General features: G+C 40.1%; 1 protein-coding gene across 1 annotated transcript in view; it reads left to right on the top strand.

Annotated features, from left to right (window-relative positions):
• The window catches only part of RXFP2 (relaxin family peptide receptor 2), a 512938-nt gene that overhangs the window by 446473 nt on the left and 53774 nt on the right, over positions 1-12691 (top strand). The window contains exons 9-10 of the mRNA XM_073613352.1: positions 2724-2795; positions 4220-4291. Coding sequence (XP_073469453.1) covers positions 2724-2795; positions 4220-4291 — 144 coding nt within the window. The remainder of the gene's footprint in view (positions 1-2723; positions 2796-4219; positions 4292-12691) is intronic.

Genomic DNA, 12691 nt, shown 5'->3' with positions numbered 1-12691 from the left:
AGCACTGACAGGCTGACCCTCCACCCTTCAACCTCTGCAGCAATGCTGGCAACACTCATACATCTATTTCCAAAAGACAACCTCTGGATAAGACACTGAGCATGTGCACTCAACTTCTTTGGTTGACCATGGTGTTCTGAGTAAAACCTGTCCTGTTAAACTGATGTATAGTTTTGGCCACCATGCTGCAGCTCAGTTTTAGGGTCCTGGTAATCTTCTTATAGCCTAGGCCATCTTTATGTAGATCAACAATTTTTTTTTTTCAGATCCTCAGAGAGTTCTTTGCCATGAGGTGCCATGTTGAACTTCCAGTGAACAGTATGAGAGAGTGAGAGTGATAACACCAAATTTAACACACCTGCTCCCCATTCACACCTGAGACCTTGTAACACTAATGAGTCACATGACACCGGGGAGGGAAAATGGCTAATTGGGCCCAATTTGGACATTTTCACTTAGGGGTGTACTCACTTTTGTTGCCAGCGATTTAGACATTAACTACTTCCTTACTAGGCACTTAAACCCCCTCCTGTCCAGACCAATTTTCAGCTTTCAGCGCTGTCGCACTTTGAATTACAATTTTGCGGTCATACAACACTGTACCCAAATTAAATTTTTATCATTTTTTCCCACAAATAGAGCTTTCTTTTGATGTACGCTGATGAGGCTGCACTGATGGACACTGATAGGCTGCACTGATGGGCACTGATGGACTGCACTGATGGGCACCAATGGGCTGCACTGATGGGCAACGATGGGCTGCACTGATGGGCACCGATAAGGCGGCACCGGTGGGTACTGATAGGCGGCACTGGTGGGCACTGATAGGCAGCACTGGTGGGCACTGAGAGGTGACACTGAGAGGCGGCACTGATGGGTGGCACTGATAGGGGGCACTGATAGCTGGCAGTGATGAGCACTGATAGGTGGCAGTGATGGGCACTGATGGGTGGCAATAATGGGTACTGTTCGGCACTGGTAGGTTACACTGATAGGCGGCACTGATTGGCACCACTGGTGGGCATTGATAGATGGCACTTGTGGGCATTGATAGGTGGCACTCATGGGCATTGATAGGTGGCAGGGGTGGGCACTGTGGGCACTGGCAGGTGGCAATGGCAGGTGGCACTGGCAGGGGGTACTGATTGGCGCAGATGATTGGCACAGATGAGGGTACTGATTGGCATCCTCTTCGGGACCGCTGTCCTTTGCACATAAGCTGTTGATCTGCTTCTCTTTCTCCTCACGCTGTCAGCGTGAGGAGAAAAAACTATTACCAAGCTTTTGTTTACACACATGATCAGCTGTCATTGGCTGACAGCTGATCATGTGGTAAGGGGCCAGAACCGGCCCCTTACTCAGATCTGTGGTCACCCGAGTCTCGGTTACTCGGTAATCACAGCGAGCGCCACATGCGCCGTGCAGGGGGCGTGCGGGGAGTGTGCAAAGGGGAGGACGTCATATGACGGCCTCCCGGAAATTCAGGTCCGCACTGTAGCCGTCATTCGGCTATAGCGCGGATGCCAAGAGGTTAATGGCTGTGTATTAGTTATTTACACTGTTATACAAGCTGTACATTCAAAGCGTAATTTCTTCAGTGTTGTCACATAAAAAGATATAATAAAATATCTACAAAAATGTGAGGGGTGTACTCACTTTTGTGAGATACTGTAACTGCCAGCACGTGTGTTTGCACGCACATGGGCATATTTTTCAAAATATAACATTTTTCAATTCATAGACTACATCCATGCACAAGCATGTGAACACGTGAGTTAGGCATGTGTAGCCGTGCACAACATATATTGTAATGCGTGTCAAATTAATCATAGAGTTTTTGTGAATCTAACTGACACATACTGACACTGCTAAATTTGGCCTGGGCATTAGGCTTCAATAAATCAGAGACATGAAAGGGTTAAACAAAATTTTAATCATATTTATTATATTTTAGTCCTGTATTTTTTTTTCATTTCCCCTCCCATATTGTATTTTTATTTCCCTCAACTCTATTAAGAAATCTTAAAGATGTGTTTGATAGGCACTGAATATAATTTTATTGACATGTGCCATGTTGTTTTAGGTGTACACAGATAGTGGTGCAAACAAGTGTATATATACAGTACTAACCTAATTTTTTTAGAAATAAAAGAAAAAAAGATCTTTGGGCAGCCCCAAGTCACAAAATGTACACACTGTAGATATTATTTTGTGGCAAGAATTGAGGGGCGGAGGGGTACAGAGTTTACTAAGAGGGGTGGCATGACTCGACATTGTGATGTCACTGGGCTGCAGATTGCTGTTATGGCCTAAATGGAAGCTTAGAAGTTGAGCTCTTCAGTTTAGCAGCACAGGGACCCACTGCTGCCTTTTGGGCAAGGTAATGCGATTGCAGCTCTTTTTTAAATTATCACCTAGGACTCAAATGATTACCTGATTCCACACTGTAAAGTAAATCCTTTTCCTGCATGATGGTAGGCAAGTAGCTCAGGCAGAGTAGTGTCTGTCTCCCTACTTTGTCAAGAGTGCATAGTCTTTCATAGAACAGCAAAAAAAATCAGTACATCTGAGCATCTTTTACAGCTAGAAAAGGTTTCAAGGAATGGAGTAGGAGGACACTGCAGATAACACTGCAGACAAGCACCTGGTGCATCTATAGACAATGTTCTTTCTATCAGAATAGTTTATGCTATTGGAAATAACAACTTGCTTGTTTTATGTAGGTCAATGATAAACAACTCACTGGAAACTCTTCCGCAAAAGCTATGTGCCCAGATGCCATTCATTAATTGGATGTAAGTTATTTGACAATTCAGCATTAGGGTGGCAGAGCAAATCACTATGAGCAGGTTTCCCTTACTACTTATGGAGTGTACAAGCGATCGGACTTTTCGACCGGACTTGTCCGACAGACTTTCCAGCGGACTTTCGACTGACTTTTGACGCACTTCCGACTGACTTTTTAACGAACGGACTTGCCTACACACGATCACACCAAAGTCCAACGGATTCGTACATGATAACGTACACCAGACTAAAATAAGGAAGTTGATAGCCAGTAGCCAATAGCTGTCCTAGCATCGGTTTTTGTCCGCGGACTAGCATACAGACGAGCGGATTTCTGGGTCCGGCGGAGTTACGACGTAAAGATTTGAAGCATGTTCCAAATCTAAAGTCATTCAGATTTGCGACTGGAAAAGTCCGCTGAAGGTCTGATGAAGCCCACACACGATCGGATTGTTCGCCGGATTTGATCAGTCGGCGTCCGTCGGACAAGTCCGGTCGAAAAGTCTGACCGTGTGTACGCCCCAAAAGTTACTACTTAGTTTTGTATCTACTTCACTGCACCATCAAAAGTCATCTGTGCAGTGCAACTGACATGGTTATCTAAAGTCCATCTTTTCAATTAGCATTCAGCTATGCCTATGGGTCACCTCCTGACCCATGCATTGATGAAGCCATGTTAGTTTATTAGCACCTCACACCAGCAGTGGCATACATGTGGCCAAATTAAAATTTTTCATTGTTTTTTAAAATTGAAATTTTGCTACTGAACAGGTATGACAAAACTCATCGAACAGTAAATTTAACAGACAAAAATGGAGCAAATAAGAGAGGTTAGGGTTATTTTTAGGCTTTACAAACACTTCAGAAACCACATCAGCTTGCTGCAGATGTGAGAAAAGATTAACTTGAACTCAATGTCACTGTTTAAGATAGTTTGGCAGCCATGAATCATCCACTGTTATTCCCTTGGTCTGTGTCACTGCTTAAAAATATGACTCCATGAATCACCTTTGTTATTTTCCGTAATACTTGTCTATTTTGATGTGTGGTCCTAGTCTTTTAAGATTGAAGAATGTGCACAGTAAGACGTGCACTATAACTATCAGTGCCAAGTACATAGCATCAATAAAAAAATAGCCCCAAAAGTTAGTGGTATAAAAAGATTGTGTTCCTAAATGTTTCTGTCTAAAACAATTCTCCAGTGTTAAGGAGACAATTTTGCACATATGAAAATTAAGGAAAGTTCAGTTACCCATTGAGTACATCTATACATTGTTTCTCTGCAACTCTTGCATAAAATCTGGAACTTTAACTTGGTCCCAAAACTTTGGATTAAAAAAATTACTCATATATTTATTGATGTGTGTGCACATATATGTTTAATTAACCAATTTTATCAAAAGTCGCTTATTTATTGCTTTTGTTTTTGTAGGGATTTTGAAGGAAATAATATCAGAGGACTGAGTAATTACAGTTTTGTAACCTGTGATGAGCTTACTGTTCTGTAAGTTTTTGTTTTTGTTTTTTATTCATGTGTATTATTTTATTTTTCTATTTCACTGCTAACCTATGAAACCCTAGACTGCAAAAAGTGCTGCTCATGGATCCCATGTCTTATATGTTATATGTCCAAATGCCTAAGCACTTTGTCACATGATCTCAGCTAATAAGAACATTGCCTGGTGGCATCAGGACAAAGTAAAAAGAATGCTACAAAGTCAGTTGGTTAAGAACTTATCTATGTGCGAGTTGGTTGGTAATTAGGGCAAGTTGTACAGAATTTGTTTGTAAAGGGTTCTGCAACTATTTATGACTTGGAGCAATAAACTCTTGACTGGAAGCCTGTTTTTAAAATGTCTTCCACAAATTTTCAAGACCAAATGAAGCATTCTGTCTTTGACTCATGATTGGAATTGCAATAAGAAAAGAAACTTAAGCTTTTGACATGTGATCATTGTCTAAAATAATTGGTAATCAGCTTGAAACTAGCTAACCACTCATGATAAATAAATAAATCACTCATAATAAACCAATTGTGGCTCATAAACAACCTTGGTGTAGCAATGGTGGCATATGCAAAACCTTATGTAAGGTCTTACCAGAAAAGTGGAGGCTGTTTTTGCTGCAAAAGGGGGCAACTCCAAACTGGTGCCCATGGTTTTAGAATGGAATGTCCAACAAGCTCAAATACTGTAGGTGTGATGGTAAGGTGTCCACAAATATTTGGCCATATAGTGCATCTTTTATCTTTCAATAGAGCAAGATCAACATCATTTGCAGGGTTGGCCATCTAGTGTGGGACCGTCCTCCAGTCCAGCTTGCTTAGACTTGAGAGGAAACAGGAAGCCGAATGCTTTGTATGGTATTTGAAATTTGGAAATGGTATTTGTAATGGTATTTGAAATTTGAAAAATACAAACTCAAAAACTTAAAACTAAACTCCAGACAGATATAAAAGACACAGATTAATGCAATTCTATATTTATGAATGCATCATTAACCCCTTGAAGAGCAAGCCTTTTTCTGACACTTGTTGTTTTTAAGTTAAAATCAGTATTGTTTGCTAGAAAATTACTTAGAACCCCCAAACATTATATATATTTTCTTAGCAGAGACCCCAGAGAATAAAATGGCGGTCATTACAATATTTTATGTCACACTGTATTTGCACAGCGGTCTTTCAAACGCAATTTTTTTGGAAAAAATACACTTTCATGAATTAAAAAAAAACAAAAAAACAGTAAAGTTAGCCCAATTATTTTGTATAATGTGAAAGATAATGTTAAGCCGAGCAAATGGATACCTAAAATGTCATGCTTTAAATTGCACACACTCGTGGAACGGCAACAAATCTATGGTACTTAAAAATCTCCATAGGCGACCATTTGATCATTTTTAATGATTATCAGTTTAGAGTTACAGAGGAGGTCTAATGCTAGAATTGCTTTCACTCTAATGATCGTGCCAATACCTTACATGTGTTGTTTTAACACCATTTACATTTGCGGGCATGACTTACGTATGCATTCGCTTCTACGCACAAGCTCGGAAGGATACGGCGTTGTTAAAAAAATATATATTTATTATTTTATTTATTTACACTATCCCTTTATTTTTTATTTTTTGGATCACTTTCATTGCTGTTACAAGGAATGTAAACATCCCTTGTAAAGGCAATAGTCACGTGTCAGGGATATTGTTGGAGGAATCTGGGGTCTATAAGACCCTAAATCCCTCTTTTTCACTTAAAAGCACTCAAAATGCCAAATTTGGCTGTTTTGAATACTGACATGTTTTTTAAATCTGGTGCCTTTAAGACTCCAGTAAACCGGAAGTGATGTCATGGCTTCCGGGTTATTAGAGCCGAGACCTGATCTAAGCCGATTCTGGCTTTGTTCAAGTCTCTGGCCAGCCGGTAGACATACCAGCTGGTGGCTGGGGTCTTCCGGTGAGACGGGAGTGCCTGGGCGAGCTGAATCAGTTGTTATTACAAGAAAACAAAGGGTTAATTTGGCGCACTCTGGGTGAGGCTATACAAGAATATATATATATATATATATATATATATATATATATATATATATATATATACACACACACACACGCACACACACAGTATCTCACAAAAGTGAGTACACCCCTCACATTTTTTGTAAATATTTTATTCTATCTTTTCATGTGACAACGCTGAAGAAATGACACTTTGCTACAATGTTAAGTAGTGAGTGTACAGCTTGTATAATAGTGTAACTGGACACACAGCCATTAATGTCTAAACTGCTGGCAACAAAAGTGAGTACACCCCTAAGTGAATTGTCCAAATCGGGCTCAAAGTGTCAATATTTGTGTGTGGCCACCATTATTTTCCAGCACTGCCTTAACCCTCTTGGACATGGAGTTCACCAGAGCTTCACATGTTGCCACTGGAGTCCTCTTCCACTCCTCTATGATGACATCACGGAGCTGGTGGATGTTAGAGACCTTGCGCTCCTCCACCTTCCGTTTAAGGATGCCGCACAGATGCTCAACACACAGCCATTAATGTCTAAACCGCTGGCTAAAAAAGTGAGTACACCCCTAAGTGAAAATGTCCAAATTGGGCCCAATTAGCCATTTTTCCTCCCCGGTGTCCTGTGACTTGTTAGTGTTACAAGGTCTCAGGTGTGAATAGGGAGCAGGTGTGTTAAATGTCGTGTTATTGCTTTCACTCTCTCATACTGGTCACTGGAAGTTCAATATGGTACCTCGTGGTAAAGAACTCTCTGTGGATCTGAAAAAAGAATTGTTGTTCTACATAAAGATGGCCTAGGCTATATGAAGATTGCCAAGACCCTGAAACTGAAATGCAGCATGGTGGCCAAGACCATACAGCAGTTTAACAGGAAAGATTCCACTCAGAACAGGCTTCACCATGATTGACCAAAGATGTTGAGTGCACGTGCTCAGCGTCATATCCAGAGGTTGTCTTTGGGAAATAGACATATGAGTGCATCCAGCATTGCTGCAGAGGTTGAAGGAGGGGGGGTCAGCCTGTCAGTGCTCAGACCATATGCCGCACACTGCATCAAATTGGTCTGCATGGCTGTCATACCAGAAGGAAGCCTCTTTTAAAGATGATGCACAAGAAAGCCCACAAACAGTTTGCTGAAGACAAACAGAACAAGGACATGGATTACTGGAACCATGTCCTGTGGTCTGATGAGACCAAAATAAACTTATTTAGTTCAGATGGTGTCAAGCGTGTGTGGCGGCAACCAGGTGAGGAGTACAAAGACAAGTGTGTCTTGCCTACGGTCAAGCATGGTGGTGGGAGTGCCATGGTCTGGGGCTGCATGAGTGCTGCCAACACTGGGGAGCTACAGTTCATTCAGGGAACCATGAATGCCAACATGTACTGTGACATACTGAAGCAGAGCATGATCCCCTCTCTTCGTAAGACTGGGCCAAAGGGCAGTATTCCAACATGATAGCGACCCCAAACACACCTCAAGATGACCACTGCCTTGCTAAAGAAGCTGAGGGTAAAGGTCATGGACTGGCCAAGCATGTCTCCAGACTTAAACCCTATTGAGCATCTGTGGGACATCCTCAAATGGAAGGTGGAGGAGTGCAAGGTTTCTAACATCCACCAACTCCGTGATGTCATCATGGATGAGTGGAAGAGGACTCCAGTGGCAACCTGTGAAGCTCTGGTGAACTCCATTGATAGGAGGGTTAAAGCAGTGCTGAAAAACAATGGTAGACACACAAAATATATACTTAGGGATGTACTCACTTTTGTTGCCAGCGGTTTAGACATTAATGGCTGTGTGTTGAGTTATTTTGAGGAGACAGCAAATTTACACTGTTATACAAGCTGTACACTCACTACTTTACATTGTAGTAAAGTGTTATTTCTTCAGTGTTGTCACATGAAAAGATAATAATAAGAATAAAATATTTACAAAAATGTGAGGGATGTGCTCACTTTTATGAGATACTGTATGGGGAAGAGGATCAGTATATGGGGCAAATATTCAAGTGTTCAAGTCCATGACTTATATAGTCCATGTAAAATATTTAGAAATGCTAATCCCAAGAAGGTTGCTGGCTTACAGGTAGAAGTTACTCTGAAACATAAAAACAGGGACAAATGCAAACGCCTTCTCAGCCTTAGAAGGCGCTGCTTTTGTCCCTGTTGTTATTACAAGAAAGCCAACTGTCGGCTCTAAAAAACAGGGCCAGGGTGATGCCTGCAGCTGCAGCCATCACCCCGGTACAACCACTTGAAGCAGAAGGCCGCATATATGAGTTATGTCGGGGTTAATTGTATTAAACCCCAAAAAAAACCTGCACCAAATGTAATAAAAAACAAATAAGGCAGCTCCCCTAAAACGAAACTGAAGTTCTGCTGTAAGAAACTATGGGCAGGCAGGCTTTTATTGCAGAAGTCTCTTATGCAACAAAATGCCCCTACCTGCCTGTCCACTGTCTTCATCGGTGCTGTAAACTAAGCTGTGCATGCACAGCTCAGCTTACAGTGCCAGCCCAGTCTCTGAATGCTGGAATGACTAGCTCCTGCACTTGTGCAATAGCAAAGTCAATGAACAGCCTGAAGACCAGCTCTCAAAAGAAGATGCTGGAGTCTGCGAGAAACCATCAGATAGGTAAGTATTCATATTATATTTTTTTATAGGATTTGAGCCTTTGAGAAAGTCCAATGACAAAACACATAGGGTGGGACCTATTGACTTAATTACATTTTTTGGAGCACATCCACCAGTGTTCACTGTGACATAATCTATTAATTGAACCTGTACTGGTGATTGTTTGTGGAGTGTTGTGTTGCACTAGGTATATGTGAGCTTCCTTTGCTTTTTTACACCAATATTATTTTATTAACGGTATCTCGTTATTGCAAGTAATATTTTTTCTTTTGTGTATATGCCTGAAGACCTGTTTTAGAAATTACATAATAAAAGATGAGACATTTCCTTGCATATTGACATTGGCTATACTGAAAATGATATTAATCGCTCGTTTTTTTAAAGAATTTTCAGCAGTTGATACATTTTTTGCAGAGTATGCAGCTTCTATATCTTTTAATCCTTTCTTAGGTTCATGTTTAAACTGTTGCCATGACTGCTGCCCCTGGTTTCCTCTTTGGCTCCTTCTACTTCCAGCATCCTCTGGAGTTACCCTTGATTGCAGGAACTAGAGTTGTATCTCCCTTCACTGTGTGCATCAATAGAAACATACAATCCTGTAGGCTAGATGGCAAGTCAATCTCCTGCCCCCCCCTCCTCTACTAGGAATGGGCAGAACATGCGAAGAGGCAAAAAGTTCTAGCGCACATGCAAACCCTATTAAAGTGTATGGTACACGAACATGAAAAATCAAGTTATTGTCATAAAAAGTGTATGGGGATCCGAGTACTGCCCTAGGGGATATGTATCAATGCAAAAATAACGTTTTTAAAACTGTTTTTTTTCAGGAGCAGTGATTTTAATAATGCTTAAAGTGAAACAATAAAAATATTCCTTTAAATATCGTGCCTGGGGGTCCCCTTAGTCTGCGTGAAAAGTGGGGCATCTGTGCAATGTGTAGAACAGTGCTGCAGCAAAGTTACCTTTCTAAAAAATGTAACTTAACCACTTCAGCCCGGAAGGATTTGCCCCCTTAATGACCATGCCATTTTTTGCGATACGGCACTGCGTCATTTTAACTGATAATTTCATGGTCGTGCGGTGCTGTATCCAAACAAAATTGACATCCTTTTTTACCCACAAATATAGCTTTCTTTTGGTGGTATTTGATCACCTCTGCGGTTTTTATTTTTTTGCGCTATAAACAAAAAAAGACCGACAATTTTGAATTAAAAAAAAAAATTTTTTTTTTACTTTTGGCTATAATACATATCCAAAAAATATATAGAAGAAAACAAATGTATTCATATATTCTTTTACATATTTTTGGTTAAAAAAAAATCGCAATAGGCGTATATTGATTAGACATGTGCACACTGAAATATTTTGTTTCGGAATTTCGTTTTCGTCCGAAAAATAAATTTATTTAGTTACTCCCGAAATTTGTTTTTATTTATTTTGTTTTTCGTTAAAAATTGCATTCTTCCGAAAATCCAAATTAAGGTTGAATCTGTCATTGAAGGCTTATGCTGTCTGTCGAATGTTCAAAGAAGATTCGACGGAGCAGCTAAACTGTTTACCTGCTCCGTCGAATCTTCTTAGAACTTTCAACAGACACCATAAGCCAAAGTACGTGTGTACTTAGTTCTAGCTATTTTACTGCTCCTCCTCTTTGGTTACAATCAGCCAATAACATTCATCATCATTATTATTTTTATTTATCTTTTCTCCCCTACGTCGAATCTTTTCTCCCCTACATCGAATCTTTTCTCTCTATGTCGAATCTTTTCTCTCTATGTTGAATCTTTTCTCTCTATGTAGAATAAACTTGAACTAATAGAGTTAAGGTTAGGCACATTCGACCACAGGTTTGATGGAAACAGATTGTTATTGTCACCATCATGTCGACTCTCCTATCTATATCGAACTGTTGTAGCAACGAAAAAGAAAATAAAGCATTTGTTTATGTCGGATCTTTCGTTTTTCGGATTCTGCACTTTCGTTAACGTTTGTTAAAACGATAACAAAAATATCTGAAATTCGGACGAAAATGCATTCGGACGAAAACGAATGCACGTGTCTAATATTGATTGGTTTGTGAAAAAGTTATCGCGTCTACAAACTATGGGAATAGATTAAGGGACTTTTATTTTTCTTTACTGTTTGTACTGGTGTGATTTTTAGCGGGACTGCGAAATTTCAGTGGACAAATCTGACCCCAAATGACACTTTTTGGGGACCAGTGACATTATTACATTGATCAGTTCTATAAAAATGCACTGATCAATGTAAAAATGACATTGGCAGGGAAGGGGTTAACACTAGGGGGCGATAAAAGGTTAAGTGTGTTCCCTGGGTGTGTTCTAACTGTGTGGGGGTTGGGCTTACTGGGACATGACAGAGATCATTAAGAAAAAATATACAGCTGTATAGTACAGACTGTGTAAGTAGGCAAAAAAGTGACCATGCAGCGTAGTCTAACTAAATTTTAATAAAAATTGATAAAAGTAATACGAAATGACATTGTGTGGATAATAAATACCTTCCAATACAAAATAGCACAAATACACAGACATACAGTGATAAAAACAATCCTGGTGGTTATCCAGAAAGTAGGGGATTTCAATCATGCATCAAGTGATGAACAAAATGTGACATAATTACTGATATCCAATAGAATAATGACAGCTGTGTGCTGTAAAGACAGTGAGTCAATACGGATTAATCCAAGTTAATTGCTGTAATGAGGAGGGATATCAGTGTAGTCATAATGATTGTAGAGCAGGTGGTTCCTGTAAAAATTAGATGTAAGACATACGTCTCTATTCCTGCTAGTCAAGTGGTATACTTCAGATGTTTAGCAGGAATCACATAGAAATATTGCTCTGAATCAAGATGTTCATTCTAGATGTGAGATGATGAATAGAATGAGGAGATGGTAGAAGATTAATCTTCTGATACTTAAGGCGCTAAGTGGTGCTTGGACTGGTTAACATAAACCTGTATTCATTGAGGATACATGATACTTGCATGATGAGGATACTATACTTGCATGATAATTGATGAATAAAAATTCTACCTCAGTGGTAAATGTATAGTGATTCCTATTACATATCTTTCCTCATACTTGAATCCTATTTTTGGATATCTCTTATAGAGAAAATGTCTCTTGCAACAGATGTAAGGGGCCTCAGTAGAGTACTGTATAGCATACACAACAAGTGAGCAGGTCCAATGACATAAACATGTAATGCTGCAGTAATAAATCCCAGATATGGATAATAAATTTAGCTCAATGCTCTACCTTCTCCAGGTGATTCCATTATCCAGTCCATTCAAAGCAAAATAAAGGTTGACAGCAGAAAACGAAATGAACGCCAAAGCAGTTCAGCTCCAACTCTGTTTTCTCCCCTTATCTCAGCCGCCGATATTCCGCATGAATCGCTAATAACAGTAAAAAGCTGACCGGCTATTCAGAAGACTGTGTATACATCAGCATATATGGGGACATCCTGAATACACTTCCAGGTGTGATGACGTCACTCTGTTGACGCTGGCGTTTCATCCGCCAATCCGCGGATTTCCTCAGAACAAAGAGGGATATGTTGATCATTCCTTTTGTACCCATTTGGTGCATATAATTAGGAAGCTCCCTCTAATGTTGAAATGACATCACTTCTATTTACAGAGACCAACGTACACCTACGGCCGTTTGCGCAGAAGTGACGACCTGCCGCAATATAATGACAGCAGCTGGTCGGCAAGAGGTTAAACTTTCT

This window comes from Aquarana catesbeiana, linkage group LG02 (assembly GCF_042186555.1).
Source record: "Aquarana catesbeiana isolate 2022-GZ linkage group LG02, ASM4218655v1, whole genome shotgun sequence".
NCBI classification, from domain to species: Eukaryota; Metazoa; Chordata; class Amphibia; order Anura; family Ranidae; genus Aquarana; species Aquarana catesbeiana.
The sequence above is the reverse complement of the archived record's forward strand: the minus strand, read 5'-3'. Positions and strand labels throughout refer to the sequence as shown.